The sequence below is a fragment of the Ogataea polymorpha genome (genome assembly GCF_001664045.1).
Source record: "Ogataea polymorpha strain NCYC 495 leu1.1 chromosome Unknown OGAPOscaffold_5, whole genome shotgun sequence".
NCBI classification, from domain to species: Eukaryota; Fungi; Ascomycota; class Pichiomycetes; order Pichiales; family Pichiaceae; genus Ogataea; species Ogataea polymorpha.
The window spans coordinates 1,113,504-1,135,252 of NW_017264702.1; the positions used below are offsets into that span (position 1 = coordinate 1,113,504).

The window sequence follows — 21,749 nt, forward strand, 5'->3', positions numbered from 1 at the left end:
AAAATTTTGGAGCTGGGGAGAAGAGCCATCACTATAGGTTTCCATTTGAGACTGTGCAATCCGGATTCTAATTTATTTTAAAAGGAGTGCAGGCGCGCACAGCAGAAACGGGGGCGTCGGTAGTTGTGACACTTCACACGCGATACCCGATCTGATACAAAAAAAATTTCAGGTCACTTTGCAGCGAGCACGCTGGAGATCGACAATTGAAAGGGACAGGGGCGCTTTTGGCATATGGGTTGGAGATGGACAACCAAAGGTTTGGGAGTGTCATTCTGTCATTTGCATATTAATCAGTGCACATGTCGCCTTTGTACCCCGGTCGGAGGGGGCATTATTCGCCTGATCAGCTGGTGGTTCGATCCTGATGTAAGAGGTAGCGCAGAGGTATTTTCGGTACTTTTTTTTTTTTTTTGCTGGGCCGAACTGTGGAAAGATCGGATGAGAAGTCGCCCCACCCGTCCCTCATTGTAGTTTATTGCGCCCGAAACAAGAGGCGGGATCCGATGACCACACAATATGCGCCGAGGGTAGTTTGGGAACCACAAGACAACTGAGCGTGGGGTACATGCCTAGCTCCACACAAAAGGTTATGGGCACCCAACAAATGCTCTCCTTCTGCAGCTGGTGCAAATGTTGCCGGTATTGCCACTGCGATCGGATTTTTAGTTCGCGCAGCCGAACGAGCCTGACACAGCCGAACACAGCCTCAAGATTGATAGCGGAGATAGGAGCGAAAAAACTACAAAGAGCCGAGGGCCGGGTAACACCAAAAAGTGGGCGCGCTAAAAATCTTAGTCTCCTCTTTGACACCCTTGCACCGTTCCCATATTGGGCAAAAATGGTGCTAGCCATCCTGCTACGCAGCTAAGTTTCATTATTCCGTTCCTCATTGGGAATAGACCATTTCCCTAGTTGCACTAGCTCTGCCCAAGACGGCAAGCACGAGCTAGCCACCCAGACTATAAATACGCCTAGTTGCAGCCCTCGGACACAGTTCGCTCAAACTATACTAACTACAGTCACTCCTTATGCTGTTGAACACCACGGCCTTGTATTTGTTGCTTGTCTCGGCAATGGGACTTCCGGTATTCCTCAAGCGCCAGCCGGGCACTTTGGAAAGTACCATCACCACCACTATCGATGGAAAGGCTGTCACCATGTTGGAAAAGGTGTATACCAGCACGGACCGGCCTGCTCAGACTAGTGTGGTGATGACGACGCTGAAGACTTCGTATGAGGTCCCAATTTCAGCTACCGAAACCAGTGATACCAGCACCGTTAGCTCCACTTTCTCCACTACTTCCAGCACTGGTTCCAGCACTGGTTCCAGTGCTGCCTCTGACAACGACAGTTCTGCCTCCACAGAGGATCTCGTTTTGTCTGCCAACGTGGAGAAGACCACCAGCAGCTCAGCAACGTCTAGCTCCTCCAGCTCCTCCACTACCCCCTCGAGCTCCAGCCCAATTAGCGTCGCCAGCTCCACGGTTTCTGTCTCGTCCGACACCGCCACCCCGTCCGTCACGACGATGCCATCCGCCTCGTTCACCTCTTTTACCCCATACGCCACAGAGACGACTGACGGTACTTGCTATGTGTTCTACGAGAACGGAGATGCGTACGACAGCTTCTCTCCAACAACGACTCAGACGTTGACTGTCACCGTTGCTACCGTGACACTAAGCACTACTGTGTAACGCGAAAAAAAATAAATAAATAATAATAAATAAACACATGTTTTCCGAACTGGAGCTCGAGTACGATAAGTTCAACGGCTCGGTTGCCGACCTCGCTGACCGCGCTGCCGATAATTCAATGGACTCGATGACTTGCGAAACAACCAACGAATCAGAGATCTCCTCGGAAAGTATCCTGGTTGTTCCGAAAAACAGAGACTCCAACACCTACCCCCTGAGAATCGCGTCACACTTCACCGCCAGCAAACGAGTGCCAACGCCGGAGGAACACCAGCTGGATGAACTGGCCAAATCCAAGGACGAGCTGGCGGTCAGGGTGTGCAAGATCGGAAAAGAAATCGCGTTTCTAGAGACTATTATGCCAAAAATGGAGAGAAGCGTCGAGCTCGACAAATTGGAGTATGCCAAGGGCAAGCTCGAGGAGATGAAAGAAGAGTTTCAAAGACAGCAGTACACCCTGAGCATCAAAATCAACAGACTCGAAAAAAAGATTTATGGCGCACAGGGAAGTAAAGCAGACTACTGGGTCAGAGGAGTCAGCAGCTAGTCGGTCAAACTATGTACACTATGTAATATACGGGTAATATACGAGCATCAAACATCATTATCTATCACTACTCCCCTTCTTGGCAACATCCCGATCCGCTAGCAACACGCCGCCACTGCTATACAAGTCCATGTCCACATGCTGTCTCTTGCCGTTCTCAAAAACATGACACCCGTACACCTCGGCATATGGAGGAGTGTACAAATGTAAACTGATAGCCACCTTATCTGTTCTGTTTGTGATTCTGTGAAGCCCAATAGTGTCCTCTATGTGGGTCACGTCATTCGTGTGATGCGTGCTTGTTCTTATGGGCTCTAAAGACTCGCCGTCAAAAAGCTCCTCGGTGAGCTCGCCACTCAGAATCTTCATCACGCAGTGGGCGCCAGCGTGGTCATGGATGGCCGACCCGCGACCTGGATTCCACACAAGCAGCAGCAGGTTGCCGTTGGGACCAAAGTTTTCCACGCCATTACGGGTGTATGCGACGCTCTTGTCCTCAAAAGCATATTTGGCCCAGTCTTGCCGATCTGACTTGTAGCGTGCCATCAGATGGATCAGGGCCCTGTGGTCAATGTCCTTGGTCTCCAAGACAGTTCCCTTGTCTAGTTGTTGTCTGAAGAGACAACGTAACCGACTAAAGTCCAGTTCGTTGTCGATAGTCATGATAAGAAAAAAAAAAGCATTTTATCGCTTCATGCCCAAAAAGGAATTGCTAACTCTGAGGATCGAACTCAGGACCTTCAGAACTTCAGTCTGACGCTCTCCCAACTGAGCTAAGTCAGCAATATACTTATTTGGTAGGGAGTGGCCAAATACAGAGAATAGACAATGAAAAGAGCTCTGTCTATTGTTTGTTAACTATTCGTCCTATTGATCAAACTGTTGGTCTGAAACCTACTCTGTACATTTCTCGTTTTGGGATTCATATTGTCTGTCAGTCACATATTTTAACTCTCATTTTTAATTTTTCGGCAAAAAAAAATCTAACTTGTTTATTATTTCGACATTCTCTTGGTAAGTACCCTGATGATAATCTTTGTTGCTCGATTCCTGAGAGCACGATTTCTCAAAGACTACAACGGTATCTGAGTACTAACTATTAGAAATGTCATGAAGAGAGTCAGAAACTCGCAACGGTACAGAGACCCTCTTCCCATAGGGGTGACTGCTCTCAGCCCATTGAGTTGGGCTCTTGCAGCAGTGGCAATGGCTTGGCAGTTCTGGACCTACAAGCCCGAGATCGACGAGAAATTCCGTGTCTATGGGCCAGACATGCTTTTTCTCTGGAACCATGGGTTTTTTGGTAAGGGTATTCTTTCTCGGAGCGAGCCGACCTGGCTGGAGAGAACTCGGCGCCGGGTACTAGGCCAGCGCAGCTCGCACACAGACGAAGAGATGGTCGCGCAACGTCGCAAAGCCCGAAGTCAGTTCAAACAAAAACGCAAGCAGCTCGACGAGCTGGAAAATTTCTATAAGCGGAAAAACGACAGGGCTGGACTTGAGGAAGTGGAAAAAAAAAGACACGAGCTCACTTTAGAGCAGCCCGAGAGAGTCCAGGTTATTCGGTCCGAAGACAAGGAACTCATCGTTGGCTCCGACATCCAACAGCTGGAGTACGTGCAGTTGATGCCTGAGGAGGTGTTATTTCTGCAGATTCTCGATTGTGTGCGCACAAACACAGATTTTGTTTCTCTATTTAGGTCGCTGGCGTCTAAAGAGTTTTGCTTGAGGTTCCTGGTTTACTATTACTACCGCACGCTGGGGTGGGTGGTGAAATCGGGACTCAAATTTTCGTGCGATTTTATATTGTACGAACGCGGTCCCGTTTTCCAGCATTCACAATATGCTGTGAAGATCGCCACTCCGGGCACTTGGCTTGAGACGTGCTCGATGAGCCGTGTGGTGGGATCGGTGAAGAAGAAGCTAATATTGGTGTTTGTGAGGCCTCCGCCAGACTTTGACCAGCGTATCAAGTGTCTCACAGATAAAAAATCTGTTTTCGCGCTTCTCAATGATTTCATACTGGACGAGATCTCTTTCAAGCGCTGGTCGGCTGCCCGCGAGCGGGAGTGACGTATGCATTAGTTAATTTATTGCTTCCAATGTTTCTGGACCCATTTGCAGTCCCTGACTTCTCCCTTGAAGTCTCGCAGATCCTTTTTATCCATTTTAGCGATGCACACGTAATTTTTCTTGTCAAGCACGCATTTCTCTTGCGAGTCTGGGAACGGACACGGGCAGTCAACAGGGCTTGCCACACAGGCAAAAGTCTCGGGACACAGGTATTGCGAGCAGTCTGTATTCAGCTGCTTGCTCTGGTAGTCAAACTGTTCTGGTGCACGCTGGTGGCCAAAGAAGTTTTGGAAGAAGTCACCTTTCACCAGCAAAAAGAAGAGGAAATAAACCAGCATCGTCATGACAAGTAAGCGATTTTTTATATTTTTTTTAATGATTTGATTTAATTTATTTTTTTTTCTTTATGGATTCTATCACTGCAGAGGAGTATCTCGCCAACCAGCTCCAGCTGGAAAAAGAGGCTCGTCATCTGATGCCGTATGATCCCAAAGTGTGCACGTACTCACTAGGACCAATAAGACAGCACATATACGCCTGCTTGACGTGCTCGCGTCAGAATGGCCATCCTGTAGGCGTATGCTACGCGTGTTCCATCCAATGCCACACGTCGCACGACCTTGTGGAGCTATTTGCCAAAAGATCCTTTACATGCGACTGCGGGACCAAGCGGACAGAGAAGTACGGCGTTTGTTCTCTAAGAACCACCATTGGCAAGAAGACCACCATCAATAAGGACCAACTGCCTACGGACATACCCTCGAGCACCAACTTGTACAATCACAATTACGAGGGCACGTTCTGTGCTTGTCGCAAAAGATACGATCCTACAGACGACAGCAACATGTTCCAGTGCACTTTTGGCGATGCGTGCGGAGAAGACTGGTTCCACGAGGAATGCATCATGGGAATGCGACCGGGGGACGTGAATCGGCGCCAAATCAAGGGGGAGGGAGAAAACAAGCTGGAGTCATTATCTGAGCCGGGGCTGGATGCGCAGGAAGATCAGAAACACAGAGAATTGCTGGAGATCCAGCCCTTACCAGGATTCCCAGATCTGGACGACTTTGACACCATTATCTGCTGGAAATGCGTCCAAAAATACAGAATGGAGATGGAAATGCTTGTAAAAGAACTAGGATGCGAGACAATTACCAGAAAAGTGAAACCTGAGCCGGAACAGGCCAAAAGAGCCAAGACAGAGCCGTCGTTCACCATTTTCCTAAAGGACAACTTCAAGGACCAGTTACAGAAGATAATCACAGAAAACAAACCCGAGAACATGCCATTGATATCCCTCCTCAAGGTGCACACGTACTTGTACCTCGAAGACTCGATTTACAAGCCACCGGAGGACGAGGACGACGACTCGTCGATCTTCGAGCTGGGGCTGCGCAACCTCAGCAAGTTACCTGTGGAGAGCGCGATCTCAAGCGTGCACGCGTATGAAAAGGTGAAGAGCAAGCTGACAGAGTTTCTCCGGCCGTTTGCAGAGCAGAACAAGGTCGTCACGGAGGAGGAAATACGGTCGTTTTTTAACGGCATCGAGTGAGGAAAATAAATACGCCCTGGGCTGTGCACCGGTGATTATTATTTCTTATCTCAAAATCAGATTACCTTTTTTCCTTGCTCCGCAAACATGTTGGGACTCATTGCGGTGGGTATCGTATTAGTGGACAAAACCACCAAGAAAATTGATGCGACGCGTGCCAAGAAGCGCAAGAATAGGCTGGTAAGGTACTCGGAGTCGATGAACGTCTCACCGCCACCCTACGTGAAGCTGTCAAAGTTTGTGGGCAGTAGGGAGTTTGGGACGCCGGTTCAGACTTCTGTTCCGCGCAGTATCCGCTACATTGAAGTAAATTGCAACCGGCACGTGGAGAGCATCAAATTCATCACCTATTCTGGCGACACGTACATGTTCGGGTTCTGGAAGCCTGTTAAGGATACGTATCGGGTAGAACTAGAAAGGGGAGACAAAATCACCAAGATATACTTGAAATTTGGGCAATATCTGGACAAGATCAAGTTCGAGACGAAACTGGGCGGACAGACCAAGTCCATGGGCAAGTGTCTGGCCGGCAAGTACTTGGAAATACCCATTGACGAGGATCGGCAGCTGGCTGCAATTAAAGGCATGTATTGTCAACACATCAACGGGATCCAGTTTGTCACATCCATGTGACGTTGGCGTGTTTGGGTTATTGATATGGGGTTGTGCTGCGGCTTGCACGGATGCGGCCGACGGTTGCTTTTTCCTTGGCGACGCTATCGAGAATTTTGATATATTTTTCGAGAAACTTGTTTTGACTGGCGAGCGAATCTGTGCGTCTTTTGTACATCTCCGTTTCTCTGTCGAGTTTTGTCTGCTGCAGCTTGCGGAAATCGCCTTTGCTTTCTGTATGCACCGCTTCGAGCTTCTTTTTTGTCTCCATCAGCATCGACGACATTTCCGCAGCAGCAGACGATTTCTGCTGGTATTCTGCACGGACAGACTCATTTTCCGCCATAACTTTCTGGTACTCGACTTCTAGCCGTTTCAACTCGTCTTGTAAGGCGCTGATTGCATCCTGCTGCTCATGCAGCGCTGTTTCTGTAGCTCCGTTCCGTGCTCGGTTGGTGTACTCTTCCATGCGCTCCTTAAGCCTTCGGTCTGTCTCCTCAACGGTACGCAAGTCTTTTTCACACTTTTCGACCTGCTTGGCCAAAGTTTCCGCCGTGGTTTTGGTTGTCTGCAGTTTTCTAAAAACGTCTCCCATGGCCTCCACAACGGCCTCCAGCTGGGCCTGGCGCTGTGAGTCGTCCTCGCGAATACCCGCAAGGTGTCTCCGCTGCGTGTCAACAGTGTAAACTAGCTCCTGGTAGCGGTCGTAGATCAACCGGCCAAGCCTTAGCTGGTACTCGTGGTACGTCAGGCCCACCAACGGAGACTCCTCAAGCTTGATTTTCTTGGGATCGTCCTTTGGAGCCAGCGACAGGTTGAAAAATTCGTAGCGGTCCAGATGGTACGGTGTCTCAAGTTCCAGGCTCGCCAGCGCTTCCAACGCGTCGTTGTCGCTCACTGTCTCTATTTCTTTGCTCTCGGTGTATGGATACCTGCCCTGGCCATCGAGCCAACTGACAACGTCTTGCAATTCCGGACCTGGTGTAGCGGCATTCCTGTTCACCAATACCAGTTTGGCGAGCTGTTTATCTCGTTCGTCGCCCGAAATTGCTCTGTCCAGCGCAAGATCGAAGTATTCGATGCCGTTCAGATATATTGGCTTGATAACCGGAATTGCGAGACTCTGGTCCAGCTTTGCGTCCAGCGAGATCACCAAGTCACTGCGCAGCTCCTCGAAACGTGCCAGACTTTGCAATTGGTTCGATAAAATCAGGTACACGCTCACGACCCGGTTTTTCTGCTGCTCGATTTTATGGTACAGCGGGCTGTTTTTCGAGATCCGCGGCGTGTAGTCGTCTGTGCCGTTATTCTTGCCATTGGCGGCTGCTGCATGCGGCGACGGCATGGTCGGGTTGCTCAATTCCTGCTTGCTGAAGTCGAACGAGCCGTGATTGTCGTAGTAGAGCGAAGAGCCACTGAACCTGTAGTACTGAAGATCCCGCTTGCCAATCAGGATGCCCTCGATCAGGTCTAGCTCGCGCGAGCTTGCCGCCGTCACAATTACGGTGCGTGGCTGTTTGCGCACGGCAAGCCGGCTCAGAAGGTCGTCGACGCAAACATACTTGGCAGAGGACCGTTTGAGGTTGTGTTTGGGGTTCATCAACACCATGTTTCTGGACATGAAATGATCCACAAGCAGACTCGAATGGTTCGCTATCTGCCGGAGGTTTGCGACGAAAAGCTCAAGCATGGCCGAGCTGCTCAAAGTGTCCGAATCTATCTCGTCCTTTACCTGTCCCGTTAATAGCTTCTCCAAGTAGGGCCGATGCAATTTGATGAGCAGCTCGGTCAGCTCCCTCTGAATAGACGTCTGCTGGATAGGAAACAATAGCGGCGCAGCAGGCGGGGGCACGGACGCCACAACCGGCTGCGAGTTGACCAAGGTGCCCAGATCCATTATATTTGCAGATTATGTACAAAAGTTAAATTTTTGTGGGTCGCGCGCCGATCGACGCACTACCATCTATTGAACATGTCTCTGTACGACAGCATGCCCGCGCAGCCGGCAAGCTCGTACAGCTTGTCTGCACGGGGCATCCACTCGCCGATATTCTGCATTCTGCGCTCGCTCTTTGGGTGCGTGCTCAGCAGCTCCGGGATCATCTGGCCGCTGCGTCGCTCGTACTGCACCATGCGGTTCCAGAACCGCGGCGACTCGTGCGGGTTGTAGCACGCCAGCGACATCAGCATCAGGCCAATGTAGTCGGCCTCGGTTTCCATTGCGCGCGAGTTTGGGCTCTCAAACAAAATGTTGGACAGCACAGAGTTGAACGACGAGGGGCCAAAAATGGTGTTCATCAGCACCGCAGCGGCCGTGTACAAGGGAGCCGCGGAAAGCCGCTCTCTGATGTGGTGCGCAAGAAGGTGACCCAGCTCGTGTGCCAGGACGGTCGCCAGCTCGTCATCGGTCGGCGTCATCTGCATTATCGACCGGAACACAAACACTTTGCCGTCGCCGATGACAAAGGCGTTTGGTGTCGGCCTGCCGGCCACCCTGTTGACGTCGTCGATCACGTGGATTTTCCACTCAATTGCCGGCATCGTGTGTGTCTTGAGGTCCGCAAACAAATTGGTCCGCTCGCCCGTGTCTGGGTCAATGTAGTTCTCGGCAGCCTTTATCAATCGGGCCATGATGGCCTTGACCCTGAGCGTTGCCGGGTGGCTCGCGGGCAAGATGGCCCCCTGGTACTGATTGATGAGGGCCTTGTAGCTGGAATTTGCAGACCACAGCTCCATCCACGCCGGCGCAATCATCAGTCTCGACCGGTGGGTGACGGGAGCCTGCTCTATATGGGTGGCGACGAGTACAGCGAGTCCTGCGCCCGCAATGGTCAGGTTGCGACGGCCTATCGGCGTAAGCTCAAATGTCCATCCTGTTCGCGTGGTTCTGTTGCCAAAATGGCGGTATGTGGCGTAGAATCGGGAGAATCGTCTGAACATGGTTTAACAAAAATAAAGCGACTCGAGATTTTTTCATGTTTGCGGACGATCGTCTGGTAAATAAAAAAAAGTGCGTTTGATCCAGCCTATGTCTGACGTCTCTCCGACGCACCCGCTCGTGCTTCTGTATGGATTTGGCACTGCGTCGGCCCTCATATCCGGGTACGCGTTCTATTCGCGTAACCTGCGCCGCATCAACGTCGCCACAGACATCCCGTCGTACATGTTTCGAAAAAGGTATTTATTTGGCAAGGTCACCTCCGTCGGCGACGGCGACAACTTCCACATGTTCCACCTACCAGGAGGCCGTCTGGGCGGCTGGGGATGGCTGCGGAAGATTCCAGAGATCAACACGTTCCGCAAACTGAAAAATAGGACCATTCACGTTCGTCTTTGCGGCGTGGACGCTCCAGAAAGATCGCATTTTGGCAAGCCTGCGCAGCCGTACAGCGAGGAGGCATTGCAGTGGCTGCGGAACTACATTTTGGGGCGAAAATTGTATGTCAAGCCGTTGAGTCTGGACCAGTACAACCGGGTGGTTGCAAAAGTAATGGTGCTGAAATGGAACGGGTTTCGCGACGTGAGCGAGGAGATGATCAAGAACGGGATCGGCACCGTTTACGAGGCAAAGCAGGGCGTCGAGTTCGACGGCAAGGAGGCGCTCTATCTGGCGTGGGAAAAGTACGCCAAGCGCGAGAAACGAGGCCTCTGGAAGGACAAGAACAAAAAAAGCTTTGTTAGCCCAAGAGACTACAAACGAATGTACAACTGAGCCAATCTTGCTAGCACTTGACGTCGACACCGCGGCGTTTCTCTTCCTCACGCCACTCAAACATCACCTGCACAGCAATCCACAGACACACGCTGCTCAGCACGAAAAACACCCAGCCGTCCATGGTGGTGAACATGTCTTTCAGCAGCAGCGTCAGGCCGTCTTTGCCGAGACAGAAACCAAACAAGTTGGCCAGCATCATCATCCAGATGTTGATGATGGCCCCCACGCCACACAGGTGTCTGAACCACCACTTATTTTCGTACGGTTTGGCCAGCTGGGTGGCCAGCATTTCCGGAAGCAAAAACAGCACAATTAACCACCCCCAGATCAGCAGTCGCAGCTCGATATCGTGCCAGATCGCCACAAACGTAAACACCGCAAACGACGCCACGATCCTGCTCTTCGAGCCGCCCAGTGGCACGTACACATACCGCACGACCCATTTATTGTACGAGCGGTGCCATGCCCGCCAGAATTGCATGGTGGAGTAATTGTTGTCGACACAGCGGATCATGTTCTCTGGCGGGTCGATGCCGTCACAGAGAGCCCAGAATCTGAACACCCGCCACGGGATTAAGAGCTTGAGCCATATAATATTCAGGTTGAACAGCCCAATCATCGAGATCTGGAACGGAGTGTCGCCGTCCCAGGCTTTTGCTTTCGACACAGCAACCACATATATATAATGCAGAATGAACTCCATGAGCATGATACAGCATAAAAGCAGCAGACCGTACGTGGCAGTCCGCTTCCACGTGATGGAACTGAGCGGGTGGCGGGTCTGGTATATGTAGTCGTTGAAGGTGACTATGGGCCCGGCAATGAACAACGGAGTATAGAAAACATAGGCAAAGTAGTGCAGAAGAGAGTAGTCCTTGTCCTCAAGAGCGTAGTTCTGTCTCTGTCTCTCATCCAGCTCGCCGCCATCCTTGGTTTCTTTGTCTTTTTTCGGCTCTCTCCAGAGATAGTCCAGATTGAAACTTAGAAGTCTGAGTAGCGTAAAGTTGAAAAACACGTCCCATCTGGCAATCAGGCCCTTGAAAGAGTCCATGAATGACAGCGCTGGCAAAAGCCCGCCAAACTTGACCGTTCTGTATCTGTCGTTGAGAAACAGCGTGGCCAGGCCGTAGGTCCACAGGAGGGCTATGCTGAGTTTTTTATTGGGAACACGGCCAAACGTATACATGACCATGGTATGGAACAGAATTCGGAGACAATTGAAGCCATGAGCACCGAACAGGAACAACAGTCCAAACCCAGCGTCAAATACCACCGCTTCGGTGCCAAGACTTAAAAACGTCCTCTTCAACACTAAATGGAACACCATCAGCGCCGCGATCATTGGCACGTTGTCTCTGAAAAACCGGTACTGGCTGTCGCTGTTGTCGACTTTTCTGCCAAACAACCAGCCGTCGCTCAGAATGCGCTCGTAGCGGTAAAAATTGGGGTTTGTCTCGTTGCTGGCCTCCATGGCAGTCTTGACCATCAGTGGGACAACCACCGCGAAGACGACGGCGTAGACCTTGAATTCGAGGCTCTTCCACCGCGAAGGGCCTGCCCTTTTCATGATTTCAGCCTTCTTCTTAGGATTGGCCGGCGCGCAAAGCCGCGCGTCCAGCGTTTCCAGCGAGAGAAATTTGTAGATATAGGAGATCATAAATAAATAAAATAATTTGGAGATTATTTATTTGAGTTACCATGGATGATTTCGAAAGACGGCCCAATCCGCCCGGCTGGGTTCCGCCCAAGGCACCGTACAATCCCTATGACCCGTCTGACCTGCGTCCTGCCAAGGGATACCCCAGTGAGTTCAGCGCCCCGGGCAAGCTCAAGGAGAACTCAGGCACCTTGGCTCAAGATGTGGGGGATTTTTCGAAATTGAGGATTGACATGAAAAGGCTGGAGTATTTTCCACGGCCGGCCTCTGAGCTGTATCCGGGAAGGTACAAGGTTCTTCGTCGCGTGAACTACACAAACAAATTCGAAAGAGGGGCCAGACTTACCGGAATCTCCCTGATGGTGGGGTTCACCGTGCTGGGCGTGTTTTTCTTCAGATGGAACGACTACGACCACGTTTTGGCACCCTTCAGACGCATGCAGCTCCGCGCAAAGGAGTGGATTATGGGTGAATTAAACGATCAAGACTATAGAGACCTGTACTACTACGATCAGGCCAGAACGATTCCCCAGAAACCGCTGCCGTCGATCGTGTATGAAAAAAATCAAGAAAACGATCTCGTGCATGTACAGGACGGCAATGAGTTTGTGAAGGACCGGTTTGGAGTCAAACACGTGGTGCAGGCGGAAAAAGTGAGACAGAACAGAGAAGAGACCCTGATGAGGGCGCTGGACACGGCGCAGTCAGAGCTGGAGAAGCGCCAGGAAGCGGCGGAAAAGAAAAAGTGGTGGAAATGGAGCTGACCTTTTCGTAGTACGTTGCACTATTTTCGACAATACCTTTCATATTGATTCCCCTATTTACAATAGCTTATTTGTTGATGCCTCTCTTCTCGAGGAAATCCTTAGCCTCGTTGATTTTTGTGGCCAGGAACGGCGACCCTCCTTTATCAGGGTGATTCAATAACATGATTCTTCGGTGGTTTTCTTTCAATTTGGCCTTCGTCAGCGTGCTTTCCTTGAGATCCAGGATCCTTAAGGCTTCCTTGGCGTTCATCTTTGGATCAAAGCCTCCTTTGTAAAATTTGGACGCTCCTGAAGAGCTGAACTTCTTGTACATTCCCGCGGCAACGTACGCGGCTGCGAACGCACCAATACCAGTTATCACGGGGTGTTCAGACATGTATTCGGAGGCGGCATTAAAATACTGTTCTGTCGTCGAAACAGACCGTTTTGGAGGCTCGAGGCTGATCTGGGATGGCATATCGTGGCTATCAGACTCTTCGCCCGGGACCGGAAGCGAGGGTATACTGATGTTTTGTATGTTAGACATGGCGGCTTCGATAATTTTTCCAGAGAAAAAAATGAAAAATAGGCCAGCGGCACATGATTTGCATCACCTGCTCGTACAGGAAAACTCAAATTTTTTTTTTTGGAATATTTTTTTATCACAACCATGAGAATCTACTCCTGTCATTTCTGTTCCTCGCCGGTGTATCCCGGCCATGGAATCATGTTTGTGCGGAACGATGCCAAAGAGTTCCGTTTCTGTCGCTCGAAGTGCCACAAGGCGTTCAAACAAAAGAGAAACCCAAGAAAACTCAGGTGGACTAAAGCTTTCAGAAAAGCTGCCGGAAAAGAGCTTGCTGTCGACTCCACGCTTACGTTTGCAAGCAGACGCAATGTTCCGGTGCGGTATAACAGAGATCTTGTTGCTACAACGCTCAAGGCCATGTCTAGAATCGAGGAGATCAGACAGAAGAGAGAGAGAGCATTCTACAAGAACAGAATGAGAGGAAACAAAGAGAGACAGCTTGCTGCGGACAGAAAGCTTGTGGAGGAGAACCAGGAACTGCTGAGAATGAGAGAAGTTGAGCTCAGGATCAAGGCAGAGAAGGAGGCCGCCAAGGCACAGAGAAAACAGGAAGAAGACGAGATGGACGAGGACGAGGACGAGGACATGGAGATGGCGAGCGATGAGAGTGAGGCGGAAGAACAAGCGCAAAAGATCCTGCTCAAGAACAAACGCAAAACCAGGGTCAAATTCTAATCACAATCAAGGCGGTGCTCAGATAAATACAGGTTGTACGAAAAATAAAATATTTCAGCTATGTGGAGATGGGTAAACTAGTGGTGGACATGAGCAAGCTGCGGCTCGTTCTTCTGGAAGACTCTAGACCGGCTTATTTACGGCTTCTTGGCCAAACGCTTGGCTACGACGAGGAGAGCGGGGTTTTGCGCATTAACAATCTCGTTCCTGCCTACGGGAACGAAACGTACATTCCAGATTTACAGGTCGATATGAGCAAGATTGTTTCGCGGATGCCGCTCAACAACCCGGCATTGGAGCCCGGTGCGATTGTTAATGTGGAGGTTGCGTTCAGCGGGCTCCAGTCGCCGATTCTCGCGCTCGATATTTACGAAGTCAAGGACGGCAGTATTGTCAACAATCGCATGGACTTATTAATGCAGATGGACGACGTTCATTGATCGACACCCGGGTTGGCGAAAAACTGCTCCCAGATGCTCTCTGTTGGCACCTGGAATATCATCTTATAGATTTTCTGGCCCTCTTTGGAGAGTCGGCGGTCGACGTTCTGGTCGTATGACGGAGACCTCAGATGGAGCGGCGACTCGCCTGAGGGGCCTAAGCGCGCCGCTTTGGCGGGAGAATGAATGTCACTGGGCGATCTGCTGGATGGCATGGACTCCAGCTTGTTGAGTTCCTCGAAGAAGGTCGTCAACTCCGACTCGTTGGTAATTGGCTCGTACGGCTTTGATGCCGGTGCTGCGAAATCCGAGTTGTTTCCCAGGCTGCGCATTGTGGCAGGGAGACTGGAGACCAGGTCCTTGAGGTGCTCGTTCACGTGGTTGCCTGGCTGGAACTGTTTGATCTGCTCTGTGGATGGCAGGCTGACGTCCACCGGGTCGACGAAGTTGGCGTATCTAATGCGGATGACGGCCGCCGTGAGAAGGTCGAAAATGTCCCGGCACTGCACTGCGGCCTCGCACTTGCCAGAAAGCCCTGAGAGCACGATGCTGCAGTACATGGCCGCCGTCTGCAGCTCTTCCACGGAGATGCGCTGTTTGGCCTCTTCGCAATTAAAGATGGCGTACAAAAACGAAGATCCGGCCATAAACAGGTTGTGCGTGGCTGCCCACGTGTAGTTGATCACCTGGCTCTGGTACAGCTCATAATACGAATAAATAATATCTTTGGAGGCCTCGAGCACGTTGATATAATTTTCGACCGTGAGCGAAAAGCTTCGCGGCGACAGCCCGTTGAGAATCACCTTGGTATGGCTGTAGTTGAGAATAAAGAATTCATGGATGAAGTCGCAGTTCATCTTGCGCGGACTCTTGGGCGTGTCGGCCTTCCATTGGTCGAGTCTGCGGGTGATGTCTGCGTGCCAGTCTTCCAGAGTAGCGAAACGACGAGGCAGCTCTCGTTTGTCGTACAAAATGCTCTGCACCTCGGACTGCAGCTGCCGGATGCGGAACATCGACAGGGACACGAGCTTGTAGGTGGGCATGGTGGACGTTTTGGCAGAGAAGTCGGCCACGGCGGTGTTCCTGGTTATGAACGCGTCGTCGAGCTCGCTCGGAAATGGCACGGAGCAGCTCTCTTCGGGAATGCCGAACGGCCGCCCGAGATAAAAACACACCTGTCTGTCGAGCGAGTAGCAGCACCAGAAGAGTCTGCGACGCAAATCGAGCGTGAATGCGTCGAACTTGTAGTCACCCTCGAAATGGAGACCAAGGTCGACACAGACACGCAGCGCCGATCCCAGGATATACCAGATACCGGGGACGGCAGGCCTCATCAAGGAGTAGAGCGCAAAACACAAAATGCCCTGGAGCGCCTCGAGCCGGTCGTGGGAGCCGTAGACGGAGTCGATGTACAGCATGGCTGCGTTCTTGAAGTTCTCCGAAATATGGTCCGGATACTTGAGGAGCGTGACAGACGACGAGATGGCAAATACCATGTTCATGAAAAACAGCGGGACGTGAAACTGCGTAGGCACGTCGATGGAGTTGGCGACCTGGACGAGGTCGGCATTTTTGTTTTTTTCCACCTCCTGGTCGAGGATCCGCGTGTACTGGTAGTACCAGGTGTCTTCCTCTCTGTGCGGCGCAAAGAACTGCGGATTGATGGCGGTGTAGGTCGAGGCGAACGACACGTCGAGCGGGACGTCGCCGTAGATGGGCTGGAAATAGCGTGCCAGGAACTCTTCTCTGTGGAAGATCGGGAGCTGGGCGTTCGACTGCGCAAAGTAGACAGACAGCAGGCTCAGAGCCTGCTGTTTCGGCGGCAAAAGCGCGATATTCGACCCGGCAACCGTCTTTTTCAGCACAGAAGGGTCCATGATGGACTGGCTCGAGGTGTGCACCTTGTGGCTCGAGCTGTCCGGGCCCCGGAGATTGACGGCCGTCACCATGAGCTTGGAGAACGAGATGCCTGAAGAGGCACCCATGAACGAGGGCGGCGCCTTCGAGCCCGAGGCGGCGGTGGAGTTCTGGACGTTGTCGATGTAAGAGTCGGATCTGTTGGAGTAGGCCGATTCCGACGCTTCTGCAGGCGTGGCGCCCTCGAGACTGCGCAGGCGGTTCTCCAGTTCTTCCACGCGAGACTCGAGACTCACCACGTACGAACGCGGTACTTCACGGCCGGTCACCGGGTCAATGGACACGCACTCGACGTCGGCTTTGGCGCAGCCAGCGCACCGGGGCAGGTCGCTGGTGCACTTCATTTTTTTCTTGCGACAGCGCACACACGCTGCCCTGTATAGATGGAGCGAGGCCTTTTTCTCGTCTGCGGGGCCAAGCAGCTGCTCCAGAGACCGTTTCATGAAGAGAGACAAGACAGAGAAAGTAGATATCGAATAAAATTGATAGTCAGCTATCGACGCGTCGATCAGCCCCGGGCGGTCGGCTCTTATCAGGCTACGCATCAGGGTACACGCGCCCTGTCAGACGTGGCTGTGCGCACAATTGACCGGCTCATTGCTCAATTGCGTGGCCAAACATCAACTGTTAGCAGCGATTGCCCGAAACAGCATTTTCTCCACAAGTGCTCCAGCTTGTGGTTACTCCGGCACATTCGGAATTTTATAGCCAAATTACTTAGCTACCTTATATTTGCAATGGCATTTAATTTGGACGCATTCCGGACAGCAGCAAGCGAGAAATACGAGTCGCTGGCCGCCTGCGCCGTTCTGTACTACGAGCGCCACACGCTGCTGGAGCTGGCGCGTGACTTCCTGATCCTGTGGTATCTAATGGGCTGGGTCGCTCGCTTGTTGCGTGTGACGTATGCGTACGGCCCCGTGCGCAGCGCCACGATGCTGTACCGGCGCTGCGCCAAGCGGTTCTACAGTACGGTGCTGAGGCTGCCGATTATGCGCAGAAAGGTGGACTCCGAGGTGCGCGAGGTGAAAAAACAGCTGGAGCACTCCCTGCTGGTGAAGGCCTCCACCTCCTACAACGAGGTGCCCGAGTACGGTCTCACGGAAAAAGAGGTGATGGACAAGCTCGACGACCTGAGCAGCCTCAAAGCCGCCAACTGGAAGGACGGAAAGCTGTCTGGTGCGGTGTACCACGGCGGCGACGAGTTGATCGACCTGCAGTCGCAGGCGTATCACAAGTTCGCCGTGGCCAACCAGCTGCACCCGGACGCGTTTCCGGGAGTCCGTCAGATGGAGGCCGAGGTGGTGTCGATGGTGCTGAGGCTGTTCAACGCGCCGGAATCCGGCTGCGGCACCACCACGTCGGGAGGCACAGAGTCGCTGCTGCTGGCATGTCTAGCGGCCAGAGAAAAAGCTCGCGCAGAGCGGGGCCTGAAAGAGTTTGAGATAATTGCGCCCAAGACGGTCCACGCGGCCGTTTTCAAGGCGTCGCAGTACTTCAACATGAAACTGCACCTTGTCGACCTGGACGAAAACTACATCGGAAATTTGACTCAGGTCAGACGGCTTATCAACAAGAATACGTGCTTGCTGATCGGCTCTGCGCCTAACTTCCCGCACGGCCTCGTCGACAACATTGCCGGGCTGTCGCAGTTGGCCGTCCAGCACCGCATCCCGCTGCATGTGGACTGCTGCCTAGGCTCGTTTGTGATTGCGTACTACGAAAAGGCGTTCCAAAAGGCATTAGACCCGTTCGATTTTAGACTCCCCGGCGTCACGTCGATCAGCTGCGACACGCACAAGTACGGCTTTGCGCCAAAGGGCTCGTCCATCATCATGTACCGCTCCAACGAGTACAGAAAGTACCAGTACTTTGTGTCCACGGAGTGGGTTGGGGGGCTGTATGGTTCCCCCACGCTAGCAGGCTCACGTCCCGGCGCGCTCACCGTGGGCGCATGGGCCACGATGGTGTACATGGGTGACGACGGTTACACCAAGGCGTGCCAGGATATCATTCTGACGGCGCGCAGACTCAGACAGACGATCGAGGAGGAAATTCCAGAGCTCCAAATTATCGGCAATCCGCAGCTCTCGGTGGTGGCATTCCGCTCCGACAAACTCAACATCCACAAGCTTGGCGACATGCTCGGCAAAAAGGGGTGGCATCTGAGCGCGTTGCAGAACCCGCCCGCGCTGCACCTCGCCGTGACAAAGCTTACCGTGCCCGCCATCGACACGCTGCTGCTCGAGCTCAAGGCTGCCGTCAAGCAGCTTTCGCTCGAGAAGAACGACGTCCAATCCGACACCGCGCAGCTGTACGGCGTGGCCAACAGTCTGCAGACCGGGTCGGTGGCCGATAAGCTGATTGGCTGTTTTCTGGACACCCTGTACCAGACGGAGCCGACGTTGTAAATACGAGCTGTATAGTTTATTTAACTATTTACAAACATCTTGCGTTGCCGCTTTTCGGCCAAATGAGCCACCTCGCTGAGGTTTTTGTGGATGCTGGTGTAGCCGAGCTTTTCGGCAAGGAGCATCAGCTCCTTTAAATGATAATATGTCCACGAGAAGCGCCGCTGCGAGCTCAACACCACCTGGTAGGCGTCGACGACATTGTTGGTCTGCGTAAACACCGAAACAATGCCTCTGGCGAACTTGAAGTCCTGCTGGTCCTGTTTCTGCGGACTTAGTCTCTGGAACTCGGGCGTCTTTCTGTACTTGCCGCGTTCTGTCCATATTTTCTGTGCAAACCGAACGTCCTTGTGAATGCGCGCAGCGTGCAGACACACGTTGTACAGTCTGTCGTTGCGTGGGTATTTGAGGGTGGGGGTGGTAGCCGCAGCAGCGACGGCTGGCTCTTTGGAAAGTTGCTCCTGCACGCTCTGCTCCTCCGGCTCCTCCGGCTCCTCCACCGTCACTCCCTCACCTCTGAAGAACGTGTGTCTGTTCCACAGCTGCTCAAACTCTACTATCGACTCGCCCTTCCACGCAAACACAAACAAAAACGCATCCAGGACCTCCACAGATATCTGCTGCGGAAACTTGGCCGAAAAGTACTGGAACAGCGCGCGAGCCTCACTTAGAGCCTGTGTCTCGCCAACGTGCAGCGTCGGCAGAAACGGCGGCGCGTCAACGTGGAAACAGAAGTCGCACAAGTCGAACGTGCGCGCAGCAATTTCCCCCACCTGCTTGTTCAGACGGCTCACTGGCACCCGTTGCGGGTCGTAGAAAGCGTACGCGTTGAACAGGTATTTCAGCGCAACCGGCGACGGCGGCGCCAGGCGGCCCTCGGCCTTGGTCAGTGTGTCAAACAGCCCCACAAACAACGCCCTTGCAAGGTTCAGGTCCGAGTCCTTCACCGCCAGAGCCATCATCATCTCTATCACGCGAGCGTCCATCGGAAAACCTTTCGAATAATACTCAATAATAAACTGCCATCCTTTTTCAATCAGTTCCCGCCGAGTGGTGCATCCCTTTACCAGCGCCAGATACGTCTCGGGCTCCAGCGGGAGCTTCTTGGCCACCATTTCTTCGTATAGTCCCAAAGCATGCTCGACGTTATTATTCAGCACGTCCATCAATATCACAGACGAGTAAGTGCGCGACGAGGGCGCCGTCTCGATAGAAAGAAACTTCATCGTGTTAAACGTCTCCAAAACGTGCTCGTACTTCTCCAGCCGCACATACATTTGCAAAACAGACGTGTACACCTCTTTGGTAGCCACCAGGCCCTCGCTGGAAATCTGCTGCATAAACTTGCGGACATTGTCAACGTCAGTCAGCTTGCTGTACAGGTTCACCATCACGCTGTAAGTGATGAGGTTCGGCTTGATGTTTTTTTCCTGCAGCTCAGAGTACAGCTTCTCGACGATCGGTCGGGCCTGCGTGGCAGAAGCCATGTTGTAGCAGCTCATTATGGTGTTGTAGATATGAACGTTTTCCAGAAGCCCGGCAGAAATTGACATGTCGTGGATCTTAGCGACAACCAGCGGCCGTTGCGCCCGCGGAATCTTGGTCATAAACCGCACGACGTCGATCGGCCTGCTACCGGCCAGCCCAGAGGTCTGGTGCAAACGGTCCACCACAGGCACCCAGTTGGCCCCGGCGGCCACAGTGATGTGCTTGATGGTTTCTGGATCGAGCTTTTCGCGGATGGATGGGGGAAGCGCCGTGTAGGGCTCAGCAGGGGGGAAGATCGACAGGGACTGCGCGCTGGGCCCGTCCTCCAAAAGCAGCGGGTTCTGAGAGGAGTTTGAGGACATCAGCGCCTCAAACAGCGCATCTGCCTCCTCATCAACTGGATCGTCTGGGTTGTCGTTTATATGGAGGTCTTCCATGGCCTTTTTCTGTGCGGAAAGGTCCTGTTTGGTCTTGACAATGCTCTGGAACTGCTGTGTAAATTTCTCTAGATTTTTGATCTGCTCGCTCAGCGAAGTGTCGATCTTTGTTGCATCTGGGGGCTGAGGCCTCCGCTTACGGTGAAATACAACCGTTCGGGCAAAATGTAGCGGAATCCGTCGCGCTCGGGTGACGAAAAGGGCCCGATTAAGCATAACTAGAGGTGAAAAATTTATGAAAAATAGATATTTTTTTGGGCACAGCCTTAAATTATATTACATTTTCTTATAGTAAGAATACACCCTGCTCCAGAAGAGTTCCTCGTCGTCAATGCGTATGACGGGGTCCTGGTTGTGAAGGACAAGGTTCAGGTTGTTCCATCCAAAATGGTAGTGCAGAAGAATAGTCGTAATGCATGAGTACAGTAGCTTGTGGTCTGCGTACACCATAAGCAGCGAAATGATCTTGAAAACGATCGGTAGACTGAAATTGTTGACAATCTTGATGAAAGCATCAAAATTCACAAGGCTCAAATCGTCCTTGAAACACTTGAGAGCCGATTTGATGTATGAGTGCGATTGAATGGCATTGAATTTCGTGATGAATTCCTTCGTAATGACGTGGGTATTCAAATAATACAGGACGCCCAGGGCCCTCGAAAATGTGAAGTCGTTTACCAACAGCGCCAGGTTCGCATGGTAGGTGTTGAACTGCCAGTCCTGCTGTGCAGATGTGATTTGGAGCAGTTGCTCCAAAGACGCCACCAGTTTCGGGCTTCTGTATATGTCGGGATGCCTGCTAATGAACGAGTCCAAATCGAGCTTTTTTGTTGTTGATGGCAGATTAGGAATGTCCGTGCTTAAATGTTTGTACTCCAAAACCTTGACAAATAGAGTGTATCTGACTGTAGGGTCCACCTCAGACCTCCATATGAGTTTCTTGATTTCCGCCAGATTCGAGCTCGAGATCCTATCCTTTCCTGAGAGGTACACAAGTCGTGCGTCTCCGATCATCTTGTCCCGTTCGCGCTGCTCTTTCTTCAAACTTTCCTTTTTGCGACGAAGCCCCTGCTTCTCCACCAATTTGGAAAATTCTTTTTCGTGCTTGAGCGATTCGTGTTTATTTTTGGGAGGCAGCCAAGAGGGCCTAGTTATCGTCAGCGAGTCAGCTTTCTCCGCAGATACAAGCTTCC

General features: G+C 52.0%; 17 protein-coding genes and 1 non-coding gene across 18 annotated transcripts; 9 read left to right on the plus strand and 9 right to left on the minus strand.

Annotated features, from left to right (window-relative positions):
• Window positions 1–122: 122 nt before the first annotated feature.
• Window positions 123–1,708, plus strand: OGAPODRAFT_17002 (uncharacterized protein). The gene has a single exon (XM_018354812.1). The coding sequence runs from the start codon at window positions 1,077–1,079 to the stop codon at window positions 1,695–1,697; it is 621 nt and encodes a 206-aa protein (XP_018210212.1). The 5' UTR covers window positions 123–1,076; the 3' UTR covers window positions 1,698–1,708.
• Window positions 1,709–1,734: 26 nt separating this feature from the next.
• OGAPODRAFT_95070 (uncharacterized protein) lies at window positions 1,735–2,793 on the plus strand (the record flags this gene model as incomplete). The annotated part of the gene is made up of 1 exon (XM_018357674.1): window positions 1,735–2,793. One exon carries the CDS (start codon window positions 1,735–1,737, stop codon window positions 2,242–2,244), a length of 510 nt encoding a protein of 169 aa, XP_018210213.1. The 3' UTR covers window positions 2,245–2,793.
• On the minus strand, window positions 1,767–2,793 carry OGAPODRAFT_83179 (uncharacterized protein; the record flags this gene model as incomplete). Its single annotated transcript, XM_018356682.1, has 1 exon — window positions 1,767–2,793. One exon carries the CDS (start codon window positions 2,788–2,790, stop codon window positions 2,302–2,304), a length of 489 nt encoding a protein of 162 aa, XP_018210214.1. The 3' UTR covers window positions 1,767–2,301.
• A 161-nt stretch (window positions 2,794–2,954) lies between these two features.
• OGAPODRAFT_t52 lies at window positions 2,955–3,027 on the minus strand. Its single transcript has one exon. It is a non-coding gene; the product is annotated as a tRNA-Phe (tRNA).
• A 251-nt stretch (window positions 3,028–3,278) lies between these two features.
• On the plus strand, window positions 3,279–4,674 carry OGAPODRAFT_17004 (uncharacterized protein; the record flags this gene model as incomplete). Its single annotated transcript, XM_018354813.1, has 1 exon — window positions 3,279–4,674. A coding segment is annotated over exon 1 (427 nt), but the record flags the coding sequence as incomplete, so codon positions are not given.
• OGAPODRAFT_49838 (uncharacterized protein) lies at window positions 4,335–4,655 on the minus strand (the record flags this gene model as incomplete). The annotated part of the gene is made up of 1 exon (XM_018355640.1): window positions 4,335–4,655. The coding sequence occupies one exon, from the start codon at window positions 4,653–4,655 to the stop codon at window positions 4,335–4,337; it is 321 nt and encodes a 106-aa protein (XP_018210216.1).
• A 49-nt stretch (window positions 4,675–4,723) lies between the features above and the next one.
• Window positions 4,724–8,231, plus strand: OGAPODRAFT_95073 (uncharacterized protein; the record flags this gene model as incomplete). The annotated part of the gene is made up of 1 exon (XM_018357675.1): window positions 4,724–8,231. The coding sequence occupies one exon, from the start codon at window positions 4,724–4,726 to the stop codon at window positions 5,867–5,869; it is 1,146 nt and encodes a 381-aa protein (XP_018210217.1). The 3' UTR covers window positions 5,870–8,231.
• Window positions 5,006–8,231, minus strand: OGAPODRAFT_17005 (uncharacterized protein). The gene has a single exon (XM_018354814.1). The coding sequence runs from the start codon at window positions 8,088–8,090 to the stop codon at window positions 6,519–6,521; it is 1,572 nt and encodes a 523-aa protein (XP_018210218.1). The 5' UTR covers window positions 8,091–8,231; the 3' UTR covers window positions 5,006–6,518.
• OGAPODRAFT_9509 (uncharacterized protein) lies at window positions 5,957–6,450 on the plus strand (the record flags this gene model as incomplete). The annotated part of the gene is made up of 2 exons (XM_018357679.1): window positions 5,957–6,389; window positions 6,437–6,450. The coding sequence occupies 2 exons, from the start codon at window positions 5,957–5,959 to the stop codon at window positions 6,448–6,450; spliced, it is 447 nt and encodes a 148-aa protein (XP_018210219.1).
• A 177-nt stretch (window positions 8,232–8,408) lies between the features above and the next one.
• Window positions 8,409–9,132, minus strand: OGAPODRAFT_17006 (uncharacterized protein). The gene has a single exon (XM_018354815.1). It carries the CDS (start codon window positions 9,110–9,112, stop codon window positions 8,438–8,440), a length of 675 nt encoding a protein of 224 aa, XP_018210220.1. The 5' UTR covers window positions 9,113–9,132; the 3' UTR covers window positions 8,409–8,437.
• A 377-nt stretch (window positions 9,133–9,509) lies between these two features.
• Window positions 9,510–11,821, plus strand: OGAPODRAFT_101820 (uncharacterized protein; the record flags this gene model as incomplete). Its single annotated transcript, XM_018353068.1, has 1 exon — window positions 9,510–11,821. The coding sequence occupies one exon, from the start codon at window positions 9,510–9,512 to the stop codon at window positions 10,191–10,193; it is 684 nt and encodes a 227-aa protein (XP_018210221.1). The 3' UTR covers window positions 10,194–11,821.
• OGAPODRAFT_95078 (uncharacterized protein) lies at window positions 9,533–11,853 on the minus strand (the record flags this gene model as incomplete). The annotated part of the gene is made up of 1 exon (XM_018357676.1): window positions 9,533–11,853. One exon carries the CDS (start codon window positions 11,851–11,853, stop codon window positions 10,204–10,206), a length of 1,650 nt encoding a protein of 549 aa, XP_018210222.1. The 3' UTR covers window positions 9,533–10,203.
• A 21-nt stretch (window positions 11,854–11,874) lies between these two features.
• Window positions 11,875–13,151, minus strand: OGAPODRAFT_101825 (uncharacterized protein). The gene has a single exon (XM_018353069.1). It carries the CDS (start codon window positions 13,144–13,146, stop codon window positions 12,685–12,687), a length of 462 nt encoding a protein of 153 aa, XP_018210224.1. The 5' UTR covers window positions 13,147–13,151; the 3' UTR covers window positions 11,875–12,684.
• OGAPODRAFT_17007 (uncharacterized protein) lies at window positions 11,875–13,151 on the plus strand. Its single transcript, XM_018354816.1, has one exon. The coding sequence runs from the start codon at window positions 11,895–11,897 to the stop codon at window positions 12,615–12,617; it is 723 nt and encodes a 240-aa protein (XP_018210223.1). The 5' UTR covers window positions 11,875–11,894; the 3' UTR covers window positions 12,618–13,151.
• A 132-nt stretch (window positions 13,152–13,283) lies between these two features.
• Window positions 13,284–13,921, plus strand: OGAPODRAFT_17008 (uncharacterized protein). The gene has a single exon (XM_018354817.1). It carries the CDS (start codon window positions 13,327–13,329, stop codon window positions 13,861–13,863), a length of 537 nt encoding a protein of 178 aa, XP_018210225.1. The 5' UTR covers window positions 13,284–13,326; the 3' UTR covers window positions 13,864–13,921.
• A 9-nt stretch (window positions 13,922–13,930) lies between these two features.
• OGAPODRAFT_17009 (uncharacterized protein) lies at window positions 13,931–16,600 on the minus strand. The gene has a single exon (XM_018354818.1). The coding sequence runs from the start codon at window positions 16,562–16,564 to the stop codon at window positions 14,297–14,299; it is 2,268 nt and encodes a 755-aa protein (XP_018210226.1). The 5' UTR covers window positions 16,565–16,600; the 3' UTR covers window positions 13,931–14,296.
• A 357-nt stretch (window positions 16,601–16,957) lies between these two features.
• OGAPODRAFT_95083 (uncharacterized protein) lies at window positions 16,958–18,638 on the plus strand (the record flags this gene model as incomplete). Its single annotated transcript, XM_018357677.1, has 1 exon — window positions 16,958–18,638. One exon carries the CDS (start codon window positions 16,958–16,960, stop codon window positions 18,629–18,631), a length of 1,674 nt encoding a protein of 557 aa, XP_018210227.1. The 3' UTR covers window positions 18,632–18,638.
• A 168-nt stretch (window positions 18,639–18,806) lies between these two features.
• OGAPODRAFT_17010 (uncharacterized protein) lies at window positions 18,807–19,869 on the minus strand (the record flags this gene model as incomplete). The annotated part of the gene is made up of 1 exon (XM_018354819.1): window positions 18,807–19,869. A coding segment is annotated over exon 1 (841 nt), but the record flags the coding sequence as incomplete, so codon positions are not given.
• Window positions 19,870–21,749: the final 1,880 nt, after the last annotated feature.